The 23,441-nt window shown below is 31.6% G+C and overlaps 2 protein-coding genes across 6 annotated transcripts in view; both read right to left on the bottom strand.

Moving 5' to 3' along the window:
* The window catches only part of LOC118186124 (uncharacterized), a 111,662-nt gene extending 103,563 nt beyond the window's left edge, over positions 1-8,099 (bottom strand). Inside the window, exon 1 of one of the 2 annotated variants that reach the window (XM_085809351.1) lies at positions 6,844-8,099. In XM_085809351.1, coding sequence (XP_085665477.1) covers positions 6,844-7,404 — 561 coding nt within the window. In that variant the 5' untranslated portion in view covers positions 7,405-8,099. The remainder of the gene's footprint in view (positions 1-6,843) is intronic. The other variant, XM_085809350.1, reaches the window with a different exon arrangement.
* A 6,351-nt stretch (positions 8,100-14,450) lies between these two features.
* LOC118192123 (uncharacterized) overlaps positions 14,451-23,441 on the bottom strand; it is a 96,921-nt gene continuing 87,930 nt past the window's right edge. For all 4 annotated transcript variants that reach the window (XM_085808915.1, XM_085808913.1, XM_085808914.1 and 1 more), the window contains exon 4: positions 14,451-19,372. In XM_085808915.1, coding sequence (XP_085665041.1) covers positions 19,110-19,372 — 263 coding nt within the window. In that variant the 3' untranslated portion in view covers positions 14,451-19,109. The remainder of the gene's footprint in view (positions 19,373-23,441) is intronic.

Below are 23,441 nucleotides of genomic sequence, written 5' to 3' on the forward strand. Positions count from 1 at the left end.
TTGAAATATTCATACTTACTATCTACCAACTTCTCCATTTAATTACATAAAAATATTAATATTACGCTTGGTACTTCATATCCAAGACTACTTATCCATAAACTAGAATTATTTTATACTCAGTAAGGGTAAGTAAGGATCTGAACTAGAATCGGTAAATTTTATTTGGTACTGCAAATTCCGGGCGGGGGGGGCAAAAAAGAAATTAATGACAGAGAAAGAGTTTGGAAAGATTATATCGAAACACTGCAAAAATACATTTAGAAAGGCCTTGTTCTTAATAAAAGATATTTATCTTCCACCAATACATTTTAGAGCATTTTTTGCTTCTGATGTAATCTTAAAATTTCGTCACCTTTTGCATTTATAACTGAACAGAATTCTGCATTATTAGTCTGAACTTCTTTTGAAATTTGATCACATAATTCTCATTCGCAGACGCGAAAAAGACTTCAGGAAAATATTACAAATGAATCCAATTCAAGGAGGCTCTTTAAATACAGAACAGACTTTTTTTTTTAGGGATGAGATTTGGAAAAGTTACTTTTCATAAGGTTTCAATAACAGCATTACTTTTAATAAAGTTTCATAGCATTTCTCAAAAGGGATAAATGATGTTTCATTAACTATAATTTTACAGTGACGCTTTAGATTTAACTGATTTCAATATCTTTACCATTTGTAAGTGTTTAGGGCTGACATTATTAAACTTAATTCAATAAGTTTCAACATTCATTCAATAAGATATAAAAGATCTGAAAACCAGATGTCGTCTTCTAATAATTCTAAACAAGGTTATTTGTCGAATGCTTTAAAACCCCTTCGAGCCGGGTAGCGAAAACGCGCGCTTATCGCTGAGGCCGGGAGTGTCTTACGCGAGCGTCTCTCCAGGGTTGGGGGCTTTTTTGCTACTAAGCCTAAATCCATGTAATTTCCGAAGTATCAACGCATTGTTTAATAATGCTCTATAGAGTATTTAAACGGCTTATGCTTTATAAATATTTTTATCTATATACTTTAATTACCTTATTTCTTGTTTAAATGCATATTTTACACATTTTATTTTAATTACTCACCATTTTATGAATTTTAACATTATACATCTGAAAACTAAATATATTACTTAAAATTCTCTTTTCGTATGAAAAATTTGAAAACAGGGATCACACAGTCCTACGTTACATTCCTTGCACTCGTAATAACTCATTTGCCGTTTTGGAGGATTTTTCCGGGAATGTGAACAAACGAAGCATCGTCGTCTTATTTTCTTATCAGTCTCTTCTGAACAAAGTTTTGGAAAATGTCTTTCAGTTAATCTTTCAGAATCAATATCAGAATATCAGAATTTCAGAATCAATATCTGAAATATTTTGCATCATTTCTGCTATTTCATGCTCTGTTAAACATTTTCGACGCTTCGACATTGCAACGGTAAAAACAAAGAATTCACGTCTAACAAGATCTAATTATTTTCTAAAAACTGAACTGCAAACCGAAATACCCAACGCTTTAGAGCAAATAAAACTTCTCTACTTACAGTAAACAACTACCACGTGCGAATAAAGTGCGATTTAAAGAGACGTCATAAATCACGCCATTCGGAAACATTTATTTCCCCGTTTGTTTGTATAATCAAAAACACGTGTATGTGAGTCATGCTTCTCTCATTTCGAGTAGAAGGTCTAATTTACATGTATCTGAAACCATATGGACATACAGTGCCATCTTGTGGCAGAAATTATAGTTTGAAAAACGTTCCAAAGTACTGGCACAAATACGTGACAGTCGGTAGAGAATGGAACAATCCTCTGGCACTCCTGCGTGTCGGCCGGTAGGTAAGTGCGTTCGTTGCTGGCACGTATACGTGACAGTCGGCGCGAAGGGGTTAAAAGAAACTCCTTAAACTGAGATAACAAATTTAAAGACCGCTCAACTATTATTCCTACGCTAATTTGTAGTTCTTTAATGTGAGTAGGAAGATCAGCTAATAATATCTTCTTTCTAGTAAACGAAATTATAAATGTTCGGTCTTTCGTTGCTGCAGCTTTTATACAGAGTGTATCGTTTTCGCCACTGCTTGCATTATGCACTGAAAAGGTGTTGCTTTACGTAGTAGGTGATGGCACTAATTTGATGACTCTAATTTTAAGAAACGTTGTTCATAGATATTTTACATAACGTCATAAATCTATGTTTTCTTAATGCCATTGCAGGCGCGTCATTAATTTTAATCTCATCCGCTTTCCTAAATTTCATCCACTTTTATAAATTTTAATGTTATCTTCTGGAAATTCTTTGTTTTGAAGAAATACTCAAAAATCTTTGCAGCAATAGTCAACTGAGAAGTATCACAAGTATGAGAAGTATCGGGGGGCACAACTTTAAGAATTTAGAGAGGTAACGGACAGTAGAATTCAGGACTCGTACAAATCACAGCAAAATGTCTACCGCCAGTCATGGGTGACTCATTTAACTAAAAAGACATCTTGCGAGGACCCTTTTCCAACTATGATTCAATATCAGCAGCAATTTTTTCATTTCTTCTTTTTCTTTTCTTTATTTTTAATTTTAATTTATTTATTTTGTTCTTGATGAAAACCGGTTTATATTTATCGATCCTACATCTTTTTTATTTCATAATCATCAAACACGGTTCAAATGCTAATAATGTGGTTGTTTTCATTCAACATTTCCATCATTAGCTAAAAATAATTTCTTTTTTTTAACTAATGACTATTCATATTTAAAAGAGAGCACCCTTACTTCTTGTAATTATTAAATCCAGGTGTAATTTTCTCCTTAGTTATGCATAAATTCAACTTACAAGCTCTTTTTCGTCTTTAAATTTCGAAATTTACATTCAAGTTCTTAATTTGCCAGGTTTCTGTACTTTTATTGGAAACAGCAATTCATTAATAAAATAGAATATATCTTCCTTTAATTTTTACGAAAGAAATAAACCACGGATAAAACAAAATTATTCTTTTCATTCTTGTCGTATGCTATACACCTAGCCATATGAAAGACACAAACCCAATACTATAAGATATAAAACTATGCAATCTCAGATCAGTAAAAAATTTTATATAAAATTACATCGATTTCGAAAGGTGACCGATATAGGTTCCTTTACATTAAGAAACCGAAAATAAAAACTGAATAATAACTAAATTTCGTCAATACAGTGAAAGTTAGAATTATTCATATGTTGCAAGAGTTTTATTCATTCTACCGCTTTATCATTCATGTGTTTTATTCATCCTACCGATTTACACAAATGCTGTTCAAAAGCTCAAAAACAGATGGAAAATAATTCACTGTCCTTAGAAACGAAATTAAAGCTTCGCATTAAAGATTCAATTTATTTTCCCTTTACAGATGAGGAAATACAAAATCTTAAAGCAGAACTGTTGAGTATTTGAAGTTCGTAAGATTATTTTCGATTAGAACATTTTCCGTCATACACTTCAGCTTCAGCTTCCTAAAAAAAGGAACTGGCCGCAACATTTCAGCCTTTTGAAAGCCGCGGACATTTGCTAGAGGCCTTTTATTGAAGGTGTCGAGATCACTATTGGTGTGGTTTTATATGATCATGGCAAAGCCTCTACGGCTATCTGTCTAAAGCGAGGGATGCCTTCGTGGAAGACCTTTCTAAGGAAAACTGGCTCGTATAGACGTTACACATGGGGAAAACCACGAAAACGCGTATGCAGCCGGCCCGTTCGCAGTATTTGAACCTCAAACCGAACTACCAGTGTTCAGCGACTTCACTGGTGGGCGCAGGTGGGCCAAGATCACTATGATACTTGAGGGGATGGAAAACATCATTCGTACAATTCATCGTTTCTTTCCAACTGCAGTAGACAATACCAAGTGGGATTACTTTTAAAATGTTTAGAATACTCAAAATACACGTTTTAAACTTCTAACTACAGAGGTTAAAAATCTGAAATGTTGTACAACGAAATTTATGACAAGGAACAGATTTTTAGTGCTATGTTATAAAATTTGTTATACATAATTAAGATGAAAAATTTATTTCTTTTTAGTTAACACCTCAGAAACATTTAAAACTTATTTTTTGCAATTTTGCGTAAATAGTAACTGATGCGTATTTACATCTCGAGTTCAGTATGAAGAACTGAAACTAAATAACATGATTTCCGAATAAAACGGTTTGAATTAAAAAAATTGCACCTAAGAAAGGCTTATTTAGTAGTCAGTCAGTATTCCTGACAAAATTAGAGAGCGAATATGAAATTAACCTTGCCCTGTATGACACTAAGTGAAATATATAACTGGTGTTTCTTAACATGAAAAGAAATCATGATTTTCGTAAAATTAGACAAAAAAAAAAAAAAAAAAAAAAAATCAATTTTATTTCGGCATAGACTTTGTCTACGCTAAAATAAAAATAAGGTTGCTTTTTTCTAATTTTACACTGATCAGATATTGGATTGATATTCTATTAATTCAATATCTGATCAGTGTCTTTCTGTTCCACATTCATTATGAGTCAATCGCTATTACGTGTTTAAAATAATTGTCTTACTTAGTTCGGAATATGATAATCTTCACGTCATCGTTTTACAACGAACTCATTAGTAAAGGAATTTAGTCGATCGTCAACTGACCTTGAATTATGTCATTGACTGAAATTCCTCTGAAGTTCTCCATCATAACTTTCCTTTATTTTCAGCGCTGTTTCTAGTTCGTATGATTCATATCTTGTTTCATAACGAGAAATATTCCACATCATATTTTCTGAGTCATATGAGCTAGAAAAAATTTGCTCATAAGCTGCTAATTATCAATTAAATTTTAGGCAACTATTAATTAATACTGAAATATATGAATGTAACTAATTTAAAATGCGGTAAGATATTTTTAAGACCGCTGTTATTTCAATTTTTACACCCTTTTAATGCATTTCTTGCAGCAAATAAGCTATACATTGCATTAATACAACTTTTCTTTTCACAATTTGATAAACATTCGAGAAATGAAGGAAGAAAATTGTGGTTGTTTATTTTTCTCCTTTTCGCTCTTGAATGAAGGCTCATTTGCATTAACTTTTTAATTAATATTCTATTAATTCAATATCTGATTATTTGTGACTCCTGTCTAGAAGTGCGGAGCATCTTCCTCGAATAATTTAAATTAATGTAAAATTTGATAAATAAGTAAATATAGTTCTGAGTCCGAAAACCAATCACATATTATAACAACATACTGCAGAATATAATAACTTTTTATATATTTTTTAACTTGACAAAACTTAACTTATTCATTCTTTGTGATGGCAAACATATTGTGGTTTTGTTGAACATTATAGCATTTCATATCGATCTTGTGATTAGTTTATTAACTTTTACAGAACGCTTTACTAAATACTTTGTCATGATTATTAAGTTCAACTAGCTTTAATATTTATTAATCTTTTCAAACTCTTTTCCATTCAAAAATAAATTTTCACAGTTAAAAATGATCATTTATCTATGACGATAGCTGAGGAACTCATTATTAATTACTTTAATTAATTAACGAACAAAAATTTCGCAAGCAGCTTTGTTGAACTAATAGAAAACTCATCCCTTCTCTACCTCTCACATTATTTGCACTGTGTTTATTTATCAACATTTCCGATCATTACATATTCGAAAAAATTTCAGTCCTGACTTAACCATTTCGCAATGTGCTCAATAATTCTTCCTGAACTTTTCCAAACGAAATTCTGATTTCAATCATTAATTTCGCAAATAAAATAAAAATAAAACGCGGCGACAAAATGTAAAAATGAATCCAATTAAACTCAGTCGAAATCGTGATAAATCAAATATAAACAGCAAAAATCAAATATTATCAGTAGTTTGGCAATGAGACTCTTTTGTACAGGAGACAACTTATTCTGAGCCTTCTGTGATACAATGATAAAGTCCTAAATTTATTTAAAAGTATTTTTCTGTTTGTGTGCATCGCTGATTAACAAGAAAGATGATTTCTCACTATATTTACATATAAAGGGAAAAGCTGATTGTGCCGGTTTGTTTCACAATTTTTTTTAATAGCGCTATGATACAAAATGAAATACAGAAATCTGTAAATTCTCTGTCTTTGGTAAAATCCCATTGGGTGGAAATACTTACTCTTTTGTATTTTAACAAGTGCACTAAATAATTCCTTGGAAAGAAGGAAGTTATGGTAGGCATTAAAATAATTTTTAAGCAGGTGGATTAGAGGAAAGATTTAGAAAAGAAGGGGAGGAAACATTCCCTATTTGATTTGGAAGATCGAAGACGAACATAAAAGTACAAAACTGTGTGATTGCGATTCTTAAGGTCTGCTGGAAACTTTTTAATTACAACTAATGAAAGAATTTAAAGTTTGTATTTTGAGCGGTAGGGAGGGAACCAAATACATAGATTACAAAATTATTATAACAGCTTTCCGATATAGTCTTGTCTATGAAATAAATAATGATACTTGAAGTTAAACAACGTAGGACTGTCAACAAAAGAAAAGGTGCATTTTCTTAAAGAATCTTTCTAAGAGGATGTATAATTTTCTTTCTCACTACCTTAAGTTTAGTTAACAGTTTGAAATCGTTTATATATCAGATGTTACTTTATCAAAACCTACTTTTGAAGTCTCAGATTATTTATAAACGCAAAGTGATTATCATTTTGATGCCAATGCAATGAACGTATCTTAGCCTGAGGAAAATTATTCCACATTATTTAAAATTAATAACAATAATTTAGATATATTTTTAAAGGCATTGTAATCTAAATCTGCAACGAAGATAATATACTAGAACCTGAACAACATTTAAAGCTCACTTACCTTCAACAGTTTTTTGCAGGATGCAACGACTGGATGTTTAGGATCCAGTGCCAGACTATTTACTGGTGATTCTTCCTGCTGCATAGCAAAAATCTTAACCATTTGCATAACAACACTATCTGGTCGAAGAAGTTTCAAAGAAATTTCAAGACCATCAGCTAAAAATACTCGTGCATATAGAGCTTCCAGAATAGCGAGCGTATGTGGTATATTATCCACAAACAATTCCACAGGCAGTTCCCCAAGGATGGCTTTGAAGGTGTTGTAATTCAGCCTGTTGATGAAATTTGCGGCCTCTCTGTACTGCTGATTCTCATATAACAAAAGGACTCTTCTAATTGCTACACCAGGACTTACATCAGCAATTGTCATGCTGCCGACTCTACTTTCTGCATCCTCACCAAAACCCTTTACCCAATCTGTTGAGCGCCAAGTCATTTTTTGAATATTCTTGCGACTGTGCCTTTCTGGCCGAATTCGATTTCCTCTTTCAATGATAGAATGTCCAGCATGCTTATATGTCCACGTGGTGAACATGGCTGGCCGATCAACGCGAAGCATATAGTTTTTTTCTTTAAATAGATGTAGAAGAAATTGGCAAATGAATGTTTTACAGTTCCGTTAATGGCCTCTCAGTGCGATGTAAACATTGTGATAGTAGATGCTTGATAAATTCTTGCAAAAATATCACATGTGGGAATCTTAAATGAAGATGTGTTAATCCTCTTTCAGATAAGCTCAGTTTATAAGTTGCGTTACACGTTACGTAAGAGATGGTCAGTTTCAAGTGAGTCTCTCTCTCCTGAAGTCATCGAGTGAAAAAAGCTTTGAAAAAAAACAGCCGTCCCACATCAAATCTCCTCTTTACCTAGATGCGAAATCAACAATGTTTTGATTCTGAAATGTCTCGCTTAGATATTTAGAATCCTATGAAGGGCACGAGGTCTGCTAAAAGTGCGTCAGTGGGTCAGTAAGGCTACTCATTTTCGGGATGTGGAGGAGCAGTAGCTCGAGGTAGATCCAGATCTCTGGGAGAGCAGATGGACAGGGGGGAGGATGACTACGCCTCTACCGGTTATTCTGATTTCGGGAAGGGAGAAGTTTATCACATATCATTATACGACCTGTTTCTTCTTTGTCATTATTATTCTTACGCGTCGGCTACACTAAAGATGTATGAAAAGGGGAATATAGCTAATGCCTGAGTGACCTCGAAGCCTTAGGTCCGGGAAGCTATGATAGCCGAAGGGGTTCTGAGCAGACGCTGGTCGAAGACTGACAAGGGTCTGTCTGACAATATCTTCGCATCTTAAGAACCAGTTCTGGAGGAACTGACGTCATATCGAAGATGATATCTTCCGCTAAAACTTTTCATCATTTTTAAGCGGCTTTTATGGCATGCCACGCTTTTTGGATTTTTGTTTGCCAACAGTTGTGAAAAAAAAAAAGAAGTCTGCTTTTTAAGTTCCACTCTATAATATTTGTTAGTTATATCTTATAGGTATTCTGAGCTAACTCTACTTTCTGTAACTTCCCTTTTCAAAAGTCAAGTTTATAATATTCAGTTTTTATTCAGAAATCAAATGCTATTTGCACCATTAATATTTTTTCAATTTTTAAAACAATTGCCTAATTATGAATTTATATTTAGCAGTATATCTCTAGTGCTAATTCAGAAAACTCTTTAAGCATAATTAATGCAAGTAATGTTGGTTATTTTAACCTCTGATGAAAGGTAAATTTCATCCATTTTTGGGCAAAAATTTTGAGTAGAAGAATGGCTTGATATTTGAGAGCATGGCCTGTCATCATATGCAGTAAAACTCTTATAATAAAACTCTGCCCATGAAGAGAAGCTGTAGTTTCCTTCTAAAACTTCGCTCTTCTTTTTCTTTTTTTTTTCATAACAAATACTTTTTTAAAGGTTTAATTTGCAATTAATATAGTTTAATTTATTATTTACATATATTTCCGTTTTCTTCTCTCTTAACTGTTAAAAACAATTTAATAAATTATTATTGCATGCTGAAGATACAAAACCACTACAACGTAATATTTTTTATTAAGAACTTCCAAGAGTCTTAGGTATTATTACGATTCATCATAGCAGTCTAACTTCTGTCGTAGAATCATTGATGCCAACCCCTTTTAAATGTACAAAATATATATCTACTCCTCAAATATTATTTTTTCTTTATAGAACTCTAGATTATTTTGTTTATTTTGATCTGAAGCTGATGTGCAATGGAAAGTAAAAGTGAATTTTTTTATATTTTGGGAAAGGGAAATAAAATTAATTCTAACTGGACAATTTTTCCATACTATTTGGATTTCTGCATTTCTGCATTTCAAATATCTCACGTAAATGTTTCCAATTTTCTTTGACTGAATGGTAATGATATTGTTTTTTAATCAGTTGTATCTTGTTCTTCAAAATTTATAGGAGTAATGTATTACTTCCCTTAATTTTGATATGCGATTTTTAAGCAATGTCGATATACAAAATTCTCTTATGAATATGAGTAAATCATTGATTAAAATGTTGATTAAAAGTTGAATCCATTAAGTTTCAACTGTAGACTTTTAAAATTTTAATAATATAATCCTAGATACAGAATGGATTTTATTTAGTATAGTCCTCTTACTTAGCAGCATAGACCTCATACTTAGCAGTCCGAGGTCGGATAGAAGGCGAAGATTAGACACGTTTGTACAGTTGCATTACGGGAATGATTGTGGTAATTTTCATTTCGTAATTTTAAATCTCCTTATTTTTGCAATACTTATGTAATAAATGCTAGTTAATCGTGTTATTGATTAAAGTCGCAGTAAATTGCAACCAGACGTCATTTAATTAGTAATTCTTATCTCAAGCATCTTCATTATTATTAAATTTGCTCTAATGTGCTTTCAAAATCCTTGAAAATGTACTCAGAGAATTTCATAATAAAACACAGCCCTCAGCTTTGGAAGTATTTTTCTTTTCTTTTGTAAGAAACATCATACCTTTGCCAGCATTCTTATCTCTCCAAACAATAACGAAATCACAAAAGCAATTCAATAAACGCCTTAAATTTTCAATTTCTCGAAGGTTTAAGGATTTGAACCTTACTGTACAACTTCAAAGGTTTTTTCCTCATTGCTCTGTTAAACATATTTTAGCTAATTGTTCAAAGCATCATTATTCGTATTGTGACTCTGTTTTATTATTATATCTTGTTTCGGTTTCACATTTCGGTCTCTCAGTTGGAAAATCGAGGAATAAAATACAATAAAAAAGTAAAATCGCTTGGATCAAACACAAAATTACAAAAGCCATTTGCATTTTGTAAGTCTTGCAGTACTAAGATATTATGTTATGCTATACAGAAAGAAGAGAAAGTTCCGTTTGGGTATTATCTATTTCTCTCCGCTGTCTTATTTGGTCGGAGACGTAAAGTAATAGGATTTGAAACTGCAGTCTACGAAGACTGTTGAAAAAGAAATTGCTTTACTAATTTTGAAACATATAAGAAAGATTTTATTTTGATAGGGTTTTTTTTTTCGATACAGACATCATTTATTGCTATACACTTTTTCGCAACGCATCTACACTGTTTTTAGAACGCGTAATGGATCCATCTTTTGTCATCATTTTTAAAATTCCCTTTTTGAAAACGGGCGTTATTGAATCAAAACAGATATGTAGAAGGTTTGGTTTTAAATGAGGGAATAAGAAGTAGTTGCATGGAGCTAAGGACAGGATATATAGAGTGTACGGCCCAAAGTCGATCTTTCTTAAAATCAAATATTGAGCAACTATACTGTAAACGTGAGCTACTATACTGGAAACATTATCCTGATGTAAGTGCTTACCAGATACATGCAGCTCAAGTCGTTTCCATCGGATGTGTTCGGTCAGTTCTTCCGAACCTTCACGTAATACTAGGCAATAACAGTTGTAGAATCAATTATTCTCCTTATGGTTATCCATTCCCCTTATGGTCAGAAAAAGAAATAACCATTAGTTCCCCCCTTACTTTACGATTCTGAAATGATAAATCTTTTTGATTTTCAGGTTGTACTTGCGTAATTGTTTTCATGATCGTTATGATGTAGCCAATATTCATCAGCACCTAATAATGGTTTTTCAGTATGCCTCATCATACTCCGCTACCAGACTCCGAACCTCCTGAATATATCCAGCCGCATTTGTTTCTGTTCAGGAGTTAAAAATCTCGGAATTCATGTAGCTACAAACACTCTTAGAAGAGACGATCGCTCAGAATGGTTAATGTGCTACCATAAGAAATGTGTAACATCTCCGCTGGTTTATCCACTGTTTCTCAGCAAATATTCTCGAACAATGACAGCCTCTATGTTTATCATGATGTTGCTCACTGCTCTATAGAAGGAGCATCCGACCACTTTGCTTTGAAAATGAAATACAAGCGTCCTTAAATTGTTTGAGCGACAGAAATTTTGTTGTTTCTGATAAAATATATTCGCTATATGCGCGTAGCAGCATTTTATATACTCTGTAGTAAATTTCTGAAAACGAGCACTGATATTTAAAGCTACTCATCACGAATACACTGAATTTGCTTTCGTCAACGAAAAAGAACTCACTACAGTATATGTGTTTTACTTCAGCTAATCGCATTGCTAGAATTACCTTCAAATTTTTTTCAAGCGGGCTATATCCGAGTTGTTTGCGAAAATTTATTCTGTCTTTTTGTATGGCGTACGTTTAAAAAATAAACTCATAATCAGTCTTCTTTGGACTACTTTACGTAAAATGGATTCCAAACTGCTGGGAGCACTTATCTTTCAAACTACTGTGTACCCTTTATCTTCCAAACTACTGTGTACCCTTTATCTTCCAAACTTATGTGAGCATTTTTTTGTGAGCCTTAATATGACTCAGATCTGTAATCTGCTGAACATATGGTCAGCCCGCAAATAGTAGTACGAGTTAGATGGAAAGAGTTTGAAATTTCAGAGATATATAACAATGTGCATGAACATCTTATAGAGGAGGAGCTAAGTGACGTCATATTGGATGATCAGTCTGTAAATCTAAGCGTTGAGTAAGAATAATTTAAGGGTTAAATGACAGTAACGTTAATCATACGAATTATTTTGTACACATTCTTAACTCTCTTTGGAATCCTTACAAGAAATACTTCTTTTTGAAGAATGAGATGCTGTATATTTACACATTGACGTGCGTTTTATTCAGAATTCAGATGATTTTTCTACGGGTATGATTTAATTTTCTTTCGCATCTCTGTATGGATAACTGTTAAAGCTATATAAACGTACTGCATTGAAAAAAATTAAGTAACACCTTAATTCGTTTCGCTATAACTTCTGTTGATAAAAAATAAAATTAACATAAAGACGGTGAGAGAGGGAAGAAACAACAAGACCAAAGTATAATTAGAAAGACATTGATAAAAAGAGTTTCAGCAGCTCTAAGGTGCTTTGGCATTAGTTATATGTATAGTTAAATTTAAAGAATGAGAACTGATAAATTATATTTTAAGTGCGAGCAAGGTATCAAACATTTACCGCCGGCTAACTCTTATGATTATTTTGACGAGTATTATCTGAACATTTTGAAAAAGGGATTTACAATTTTCATCGAAATGAAATTATTTCTTACTTTCTTAAAGCATGTTTGAAAGTAAAATCTTTCTGAACTAATAACATCAAAACAAATTAAAATAATATTTTAGTAAAGAAACTCGAATTATTGTTGTGCAACATGTAATTTATATTCGTTTTATTTCACATAAAAAAGTGCAAAGAAAATAGAAAATGTAAAGACTCCACGTACATTTTTTAGGCTTTATATATTTGAGTAAAAGTGTTTATTTTATAAATGTTTCATCTGATGGCTTTTTCTTTGAGCTTTTTATGTACAACTTGATTTCCACAATAATTCGTCTTTTCCATCATTTTTTTTAAGAAAGTTGGCTTTAGACTGAAATGTATGACTGGTAGCTCTATGAGGATGTAGTATTGCTCTCTGACCGCTGCGTAGTTAACAGACGTAATTTTCTATTTATTTAAAAAGGTTGCAATATTGTTTTGATTATACAAAAAATTTTAATAGGTATAAAAAAATTAACTTTAATTTTCCGTTAAAGGACGAACCAGCAATAATTGTAAATACTTCGTTGACATTTCCTTCCAATAATTAAAATCAAGTTTGTACGGCTTTATCTTCATTTTTACATTAAAAAATTATCTTTTTTATAAACCATTTAAACTAATTATTACACGATCAAGAGTTACAACATATATCTATTTACCTGCTATTGAATAATTTGATGAATATTTAACATGTTTTTCATTCAGCTGCATACATGAGCAAATGGTCACATTTTAAATTTTTTGTAATTCCTTTCCACCAATCTTTTTAAATTTTTCCTGATTTAGACATTGTAATGTTATTTTTACAAATGAAATAAAGATAAAAAAGGACACTGAGGGTTTTTTTTTTTTTTTTTTTTTTTTTTTTTTTTTGAGTCCATATTTTTCTTCCAGGCAAGAGAGTTTACTTTTGAAACAATTGTAAAGTTAAGTACTTTTTTCGAATATTATTTATTTAGAATATTATCTCATGCAAAAAACATTTGGTATTTTTTGTCTTTCATGTGAGTTATAGTACAAATTTTGTTTTCAAAAATGATAATTATTGGATGCTCACACTTTTATAACGTAAGAATGTCTTTTTCCTGAGAAAGGGAATATAATCTTCTTGATAAGAAAAATAGTTTTCAATTCAAAACTTAGGTGCGCCATTTTCTTAACAGAAGCTGTTTGATTATACATAAAGCAATATTAAAAACTGAAAATCTCACATTGCCATTAAATAATTCTTTTAGAACTTATTGTATTTCTTAAGCTTTTCATCAAAGCCATTCAAAAAATGTTTTAACAATCTCTACATTAAAACACATTCCATTAAAACTTAAAACTCAAATAAATCCTATCCAATTTGCTTTGGAAAATTTTACGAACATCTTCCCTGTTCATCGTCAAATTCGATAGAGCATACTTTACACCACATTATTATTATCAAATTTAGCTGCCTCGTGCATATTTTAATAAATGCGAAAGATGAGTGCATTTAAGATTTGTCTCTGGAAAATCCAATTTCGTAGCTCTCGTTAAATTTCGCTGCCATTTACTCCCTTTAAAGAAACAATCCTCATTTAGCAAGCACACTTAGGTAAAACTTAAACTTCATTTAACTTAAACTGACAAAATATTTATTAATGTTTTGCACAATGAGGCTCTTTTTAGGGTGTGCGATGAGTACCCGGTTATCCTATAACATGAATGTAAAACTGAGCTTTAGTAGCCAAGTAATTAAAGCAAATATGCACTGGTAGCTTCTTTCCAGATTCAGCTCCGGTGACGGATTAAAGTGGATTTGCATATCATCATAACAGCACCAGGGAAGTCATCATAAATATTATGTATGTCGTCACAGCGTAGTCCATGGAGTGCAAAAGGTATCCCCCCCCCCCGAATAAAAGCAAAACCCAAATAAAATAACGCAAAAAAAAAAAAAAAAAAAAAAAAAAACAGCTCATTTTAAATATGATACACTTTATTATGTTTGCTTTCTTTACTGTTAATACATTGTAAACAAATAGTTGTACACCATATAATGTACATAACTGATAACGCTTACAAAGGAATTTCTTAAAAATAATATTTTCTTAATGTCATTTGTGTATATAATGTACGATATATGTTTTTTTTTTTTTTTCAAAGCTGTTACAAGCAGCCTATCATTCTACTTTCGTCAAGTTGTAGTTATTTAAGTAGAAGCAAACTTTCATTTTAAACCTTCGAATAAGAATACTAGTAGTTAACATCTATTGGTCTTATAATAAGACGTAGTTAAACAAGGGTTATTCTGAGTTTTGAAACGCTTTATTTTCAGTTTAAACTAATTTATTTGATAGTATTTTTATGGATTTAAATGCAAGCTCAACAGTGCTGATGTAAAAATAATTATTGCCAGTATGCACCCTTTGCAGAGGTTTACAGATCGCTTCAACTTTTTGCGGAAGCTTATAAAATTTTAAATTTATTTATTTAATATATCCACTAACATATTAGATGGAAATAAAGGAAATCATGAATAGGAAATGTAAGGATTCAGTTAAGTTTCTTTATTAGCTGATAATTTTATACATTTACTCTGTCCTATTTATTTGGACAACATTAAATTCTGATATATTTATTTGTATCCTAAAGCCTCCAGCTGATACATTTAGATAAATTACAACAAGCGTTCTATTATGCATAAGATCGACATGATTTTTAAAACTGCAGGGCCTGAATTGTACAAACAAGCTAAAACAGTAGCTTCTTTTTTATTCATTTGGGGAGCTAAACTACTTAACCTGAAAGTAGGCTGTCCGGAAAATCCCCAACACTAATATTCATAGGGTTTAAAGCTGAGATCTTTAGTGGTTCACCATTATGAACATTGTGAAACTGAAACCAACTTCGCAATAGAAGAAACCAAGCGTGGACAGACACGTTGTTAAACATATCCAGTGTTGGTTCAAATATTTGGTTCCTTCCTTTACATCATTTAGCTTAGAGCATGGCCTAGCCTTTTGAAGTACTCAGTTAAACATTTGGTGGTATGCCATGAAAGCTCAAAAAACTTCTGATCTAGAAACAAAGTCGCTAAATCGGCAATATTGCAAACAATTAATAAGATAATTATAAGCTAGAAGAAGATGATTCGTGAGCTGTGACTCATCAAATGACGATATGAAAGCAGTTTGAGGAACAACTGATTACCCAGTAAAGTCTGCTGTTGTTACCGGTCTCACTTGGTTAACAATGGTCAGCACAAGATTATGATATTCATCGCGGAAAGGAATGCGCCTGTCATTGGCAAGATCTTTGCGCAGCATATAAGTGACAGCCCGACTTTAGCTGAGTTCTAACTGATATACATGATGACTTTTTATGACTGCTACCTTCGCGCAGAATTGTGGATGCTGAGAAATAAGGCTTTCTTCAGCCTGATTTTTCTTGTTAAGGCATTTTCTATCATTGTTGTGTAAAAAAAATGACAACCCGTAGATCTCAGTTATCTAACTCAAAAAATTGTCTAATTGATTTTCCAGATGTTGTCGAAGTTTATGTAAATTTATAAATGATCAATCACGATTTCAAAGAAATGCATAACTTTCAGCCATCTTAAAAAAAATATTGCAAAAAAGTATGTAGTTTTACAAACGATGTCGACTACGAAATTTGACTCATAGGATTATTTTGTTCAAATTAAAAGAAAAAATATTATCTCAGGCACATCGTGAGGTTTCATGTTTCAATAGTCAAAAGTAAAACCTTAATTGTTTACCTAAGGATTTCGTGCAATATTAATATTACGTGTGGGTTTTCCCTGTCTATAAAAGTGAGTGGACATTTGTCTGGCATGAAATTTACAAGATTGTAGAGTCCTTCTTTTATTTTGAAGCAGAAGATGTGAAAAATGTGCAATGTCCTCGCCGGGACTAGCTCTTGGACCTCCCGAATACGCGCCGATTGTGCTACCGTTACACCGCGAAAGCATGATGGAAGGAGGGAAAAATACCTTTTAATATGATTTCAACAAATTTTGAGGAAAGCTTTTTTGCTGCTTTATAGACAAATCTCTAGCTCTCAAGGGGTTAGAGACGGCCTTCTTCAAGCAACAGCACATTTCCCTTCCATGCATGCAGCATTAGATTCAGATTACGTAAGCATGCCAAGCACTATGTACGCTTGATTTCCTTCTTCAAAAACCAACCTTTTATAAGAAGATCTTTGTGACATCGAACATTATCGTCCAGAAAAAGAAAGACATCGCCGATGGCTTCAATATACAGCAAAACCAAATTTCCAAGGATCTCATTCCTGTACCTTCTACCTGTTAGATACCATGCTGGATAATATTCAGATCAGTACAGCTGTCTAATCTTATTTTTCTTCCATCTTGATTTTGAGATCTTTCGGGCACAAAATCAGGATTATTTCTTGTGTTACATTCTCGCCATATGAATATAACACAAATATCTGGCTCAAGCAGAATATGTGAAGAAAGCGTGACGCGATTTTGTACAGCTTCAATCTAGTTTCTCCCCACCCTATGTTGCCGAACAGTAAAGGGAACGGAAACTGCAGGGCCCATGTGAATACAAACCATCCTGATGACGTAGATCTCATGCGCTTTTGTCTACCATTTTGTTCATTAGTCCGGAAAATTGCCTTTGCTGGTAAGTGGTATTTCTGGCTTTGTTTCAAAGGTCTGTTAAAGACAGAAAACGATTGTTATGGTGATTATTATACTTACGTTGTTATACATGGACGTAACATCCCCCTGTAGTTTGGAATCAATTCCAAAGTCTAGAAATTGCATTTAAAATAAATTCGCTACTTGATTCACCTCTTTCCAGGTTACCAATTGGTTACCAAACGACTGATTTTGTGCAAATTATGACGCTGAGATACTGTTATAACTCTTTCTTAAAAAAAAAAAAAAAAACTGTTAAACCTACTGCGGAGCGCAAACAGCAAAATACAGGATTCCCAATCCCCCATTTATACCAGAATTTTGACAATACGTTCTTTAATGTCAGAATTTTTGTTTTTCATTAGGAATCTTCTTCTTCTGATGTCTTTGAAGCTCTAGACGAATATTGAGCGGAATTTAATTAGATTTTATACGTTAGGTGAGTATAATATTGCAAAAACAGACATTCTTTAGCATTATTATATTTATTTACGTTTTTAATGTTGTATATACAGTTTTTTCACCCTAAATCGATTGCAAGTTTAAGAAATTAGCTGAAAACGTGAAAATCCCAAATTTCTGCTTAAACCCATGGATATATCTTGTTCGAAAATCAGTTTTAGAAGTTCCTAATTTATAATACAGAAAAATGCTTTGTACAAATAAATATGAAATGCTCTTAAACTACTTCATAAAGCAAATAACTGTTTTAGAAACCGAATCACAGTTTTTGAATCTCTTAAATTTTTATTGAAATATTTATTCTGTGTTTAATTTGCATAAATGCCCAAGCGATTTAGACTTACATTTTTGAAAATTTTCAAGCTCCCGCAAAAATATGTAACTGTACTTGAAGTGAAGATAATTGGTGAAGTTGTAGAAAGAAATTACCTTTGAAAGAAGAGTTTAGACGTTTAAGACGGAGGCAATCAGTTTCATTTGTCAAAATCTCTAAACAAAATTTATTACGTTCGTCCAAGTTGAAAATCTTTTATTGCTGTAATATTTCAAAGTTGTAACTCCTTTTTTCATATTATATTAGAAAATAAATTACGTGTGATTACATTTTTAAATTGCAAAAACGTTCATAATAGGGAATTTTACTTAAAATTTTAAAATTTTAAATCTTAGTATATTTGAAGCTTTTTTAGAATTTAAAAATCAAAAGAAATTTTAAGAATTATTACGGAGAACTTAAGGCATTTTATGTCATTGCAGTGTTAATAATTGTACGCTTAGGTTTTTATAAAAACTGAAGCTAATTTATGCTCAAGATGCTTAAAAATTAAGAAATTTTGCTATTATTTATTATAATCTTTGCTTCATTTAATAATGTTAGTTTTTTTATTTTGCTTTATGAAAGTTACATGAATAGAATATTTGCATATAGAAATTTAGTTTCCGCAAAAATTGCTAAAAACGAAACTCTCTCAAGTTAAAAGTGAATTTTGCATGAAATTTTATTTTCTAATGGGAGAATACTTTATATTTCACTATTTTAGTTTATACTACAGCTAGTTATTTATTATACAAAACAAAATATAACATAAGAAAGATTTACACAAGAGGGGGAAATTTTTATCACTTACATATTTAAAAAATGTTTCATTTGTCGGCTATGCAGTTAGCAAACATTTACAGTATTAAGTAGAAAATTACACATGACGTTAAAGCGACATTAAAGTAGAACAAAGTAACACAAAATGTTTTCATTAACAAAGGCAACAGCTTTTATGAAATATAAACTTAAACCTTTTATACTTTAAATTAACTAAAAAAGGGATTGCTAAATTGTTTTTTTATATTGTTTGCTGTAGCACACACACACATACACACAAAATATTCGTGTAAAGACAGAACACTACAGCCGTTTGGAGAAATATAAATTGCAAGACACTTTTTTCATCATCACACATCTCCTCTAGCATGAGTTGGAACTGCGCATATCTTTGACTAGAAAAGATCTTTAGTCAAAGAGGCGAAACTGTTTTAACAAAAATAAATTCAGGGAACATAAAAGTACTATAAAAGGCATGCTGTTCAGTCTGGCATAGGGAAGGGGCGATGCGTTACAACCATCATCGAAACAGTTCTGCACACAGCCTCGAACATAACGATTTTCGTAATAAAATCCACCGCAGTGACTCATCCGCACAAGCTCTGTATCTATTGTTAGAGTACCACTATCCACTGCACAGCCTCGAACAACAAGACTTTCTCCAGTGTCATCTAAAGGGAAAGAAGAAAAAATGTACATTTTTAATTCTCAGAAAAGCATCACAGAATTACCAACTCTATTCAGATTGTACAGTAATATACTTTTGTATATTTTGGGAATTTAACGAATTATAACTTTAGAATTCCAAAGTTATCGAGAAACGTATGTCTAGTGTCTTTTCAAGCCACTAGATGCCACTAGACTTCTTAGATGATTTTTTTTAAGCCAAAACAGAAGACATATATTCACACGGAAAATTTTAAATCCTATAAGTATTCTGAAAAAGATTCTTAGTGAAAGAAATATACTTTAAAAATAAAAGCAAAATGACTAATATACATAAACGTTTTACAAACAGTTGTAGAGACATTAGGTTATTTTCGAATCAAGAAAGATGAAAATTGAGCAATGCCCTCGCAGAGACTCGAACCACGGACCTCTCGGATATGCGTCGAGTGTGCTGACCACTACACCACGAAGGCATGCTAAGAAGACGGGAGAAATACAGTTAGATTGGATTTTGCTTATGATCTTTCTTACAGATTCTTAAAAATTTATTCTAATACTTCATTACTTCATGATTCAATAAGCCATCTGATTTTGAGATACGAAATGCTGCAATAGTCTTTGCTAAAGTTGAGAGTAGCGCCCAGTTGTTACTAAACTTTATTGTAAAAAACAATAGTATTAGGAAAACAGATGCATTTATATTTCATATATTTAAGATAGTTTCGGATTCATATTTGCTTTTCATAACTGCTAAACAGGAAAACGTTTTAACTGAGAAAAATTCAAGAAAAGTGAAAAACCCTTCATTTTAGCCAAAATTACTATTGCACTATTTTTACGATAGAGAATTTGTTATTGAACTGAGGACATGGGATTATTTATTACTTTCTGACTACTACTTTCTGAGTAAGAAATCTTAGTCTTTTACTATGTTACCGCCATGAAAACCACACCTTACCATGAGAACCACACCATAAGTCCTTACCTTTTTAAGAATTTATGTATTTTAAACGCCTAATCATAAGTTTTACTAAATTGGATTCTTCGGCTTTATGAGGGTCTTATCAAGAATAGCAGGTAATAAATATCTACTTTAAATTTGGAGCACCTTCATCGCATGAAATTAAAACTGTAAGCCGACAACTCAGAAAGAAAACTGGTTAACTGGATTTATTCGCACTTCAGAATTACATGTTTTGCATAGGAGTTACAGTTGGAAAAACTTTGCCTTACTTTCTAAGCAATGATTTGCCATTTTTATATTTTTAGGCGTTTTTAAAAATAAAGTTATACGTTGTAAAATGTAAACCTGTGCTAGTGTTATAAGGAATTAAAGGCGTTTCATTCCTGTGCCATTGTAGTGTAACTGTTAGCACACCGATCCCGTTATTCGAAAATTTCGTCTTCAGTTCCAAGCAAGAATATAGCTCATTTTTCACCTATTCCATGCTTCCAAATCGCCAGCGTTCTTCATATCTGACGCCGAATTCTACATGTTTTTACGGCGCAGAGCAGATCACTTGTTAGGTTCTGGACGAGGCACAGTTCTTTTTTTCTTCAAAGGTTTCTCTTTCCTACACTTACAGTACTTTTCACAATGTTATATATCAAATATTCGTTTTATTCATATCTCTTTATGATCAATCATTTTCGCGATTTCCCTCTTATTTCTCAGCTAGGTCAAAGTTTTACAAAACGAACAGAAGGCAATTAGCTGACTAAAAGAAAAATGCTATATTAAGTTACAAAATTCTAATGTAATGACGATTTGTTGCTAGTATTGAAAAGCAGTTATTTTGCGTTAAAACATTATTGTTTCTCTTGTAATTTTTTCCACCATTTATGATGGTTCCTTTTGCATATTATTTCTGCGTAATATTTACAGTTGAGATAAAAATTTGATGAAGATTCATATCTGAAATTTGAAAAGACAAATATTAATGTCTGTTTTTAATCATTAAAATAAAGAGAAGACTATCTGTTTAAATTATTTAAAAAGATTACACCTTTAGAGTGCAAAACTGGTTACAGACACAATATACAGTGAAGCACGTTTAACGCGAAAACGTTTAAGACGAAATATTGGTTAACACGAAATAATACAACGGTTCCGAAAAACTAATATATATTTTCCTGCATTTTGTTTTTCTTAACACGGAACAAAAATCGCTTAATACGAAAAGATACCCTCTCTAGATATGAACGAAATACGAAAAACACCGGCTCCGCAAGCGAGATTTAAGAGGGGTGTGAAATGAAAGAGATGGTTTCACATATTTTCGTAGGAGGCTAACTTGGCTTTGAAATATCTTCGGAATAGCCTACGACACGAGCCAGTTTTGTTTATCTAAGCTACTTTCACCTTCCACACCTACAAACGCCACACAAAAAATTCTCATCTCTCATTAGTTGAATCCGAATCAGAAGAGCAAAGGAATATGAAACTTTATTTAACTTTCATACGTTCCCAGAATTAATGCTCACAGTTTAAAACTCCATCATATGTTATTTATATCAAATGAAATTATTTGAAACAATATCTAACGCTCAGCTTCATATTACTGTTATGGAAATTGATTAATTATTCGAGATTAATTTCCGAGATAATTATCCCCAGCTTAATCTATCTAAAACGTTAAATTATGAATAATTAAAACGCAGTTTTTCATAAAATATTATGAAAATATTTTTGATTGTTTATAAAATATTTTCTCCCTTCTTTCCGCATACCTTTTGTGGTTAACTAGAAGGACGCTCGACGCGTATTCGGGAGGTATGGAGTTCAAATCCCGGCGATAACATTGCACATTTTTCACTTTTCTGCACTGATTACATATTTCTGAATTCTTAATTAAAAAAAATTTTTTTGAAAAATTCAATTTATCTTAATTTGCTTAATTGAATTGCTATTCTGTTTGCTAAATAAAAATATTTAGGTTACAATAGTCCTTTACAGTTATATACAGGTTACAATAGTCCTTTACACAAACATATTACACTTTCTCGGATAGTGTAATCATTGATTTTTGAAAAATTAAATTTAACCATTCATACTGAAAATCCTAAATTTTACTCACCTTTATTTTGTTTTGTTATGTATAATACTTCGTAATTTTTTTTTCAAGTTTCTCTTTCCTCATATTAATTTTCATTTAAAGATTCCGTTTTTAAAAGTTTCATTAATTTACGTTTACTCAGTTTGGAAATTTTTTACCCGGAGGAGAAAGGCTAGCTCTTTATATAAAAGGAACAAAATTTTATTCAATTTCGTTTCGACATTTACTTTTTGATATAATATATATATATATATAATAATAATAATTGTTGTTAATATGTATATTACCAACAATGTATATTTTTTAATTTCATTCCTGGCATTGTTCTTAAAATATATAAATTACTACTTTTTATTAAACTTTAATTAAAAATATTTTGTAAATTTTGATCTTCTTTTGATTTTAAACTTTTATATTAAAAAATGTAATACTTTTTTTTTTACTTCTGAATTTGAGTTTAAATATGAGAGTGTCGGGGGATAATTTTTCGTAAGGATCTCGTTTAATGCAATTACGAATGCTAAACGAATAACTTAAATTGAAAAGAATATTTAACTAATTTTTATTTAATTTATGGCAGGTCCTTTGGCTTAAATGGGCTAATTTCTTTCTGTTAATTGAGTTTCGTTCATAACTAATAATATAGCTCTAACAAAATTATAATTTAGTCCTTACTTAAAAAAAAAAAAAAAGAAAAAAAAGAAAAAATGAAACACTCTCACTTAATTTTGTTATTGTTAATTGATAATAGATTGTCTATTCCCCTTGACAAATCAATTAATCTGCAAACAATGACATTAACTACTTTTTCTGTATTTAAAATTATTACGTTTGAATTTGCTATTTTTGCAATTCAGAATTTTTGTTTTCAGATTTTAAAGGGTTTTTACTGCAATAGAGGACTAGGTTATACTGATTTAAGATACTAACACTAGAACACGAATTAATTATTTTTCTTTTAATAATTCATGTCTTTAATTGAATTTTTGTTCCTTGGAGATAATATAAAAATAGT

The sequence above is a fragment of the Stegodyphus dumicola genome, chromosome X2, assembly GCF_044657685.1.
Source record: "Stegodyphus dumicola isolate Sdum_Otavi_A_Nest chromosome X2, ASM4465768v1".
Taxonomy (NCBI): Eukaryota; Metazoa; Arthropoda; class Arachnida; order Araneae; family Eresidae; genus Stegodyphus; species Stegodyphus dumicola.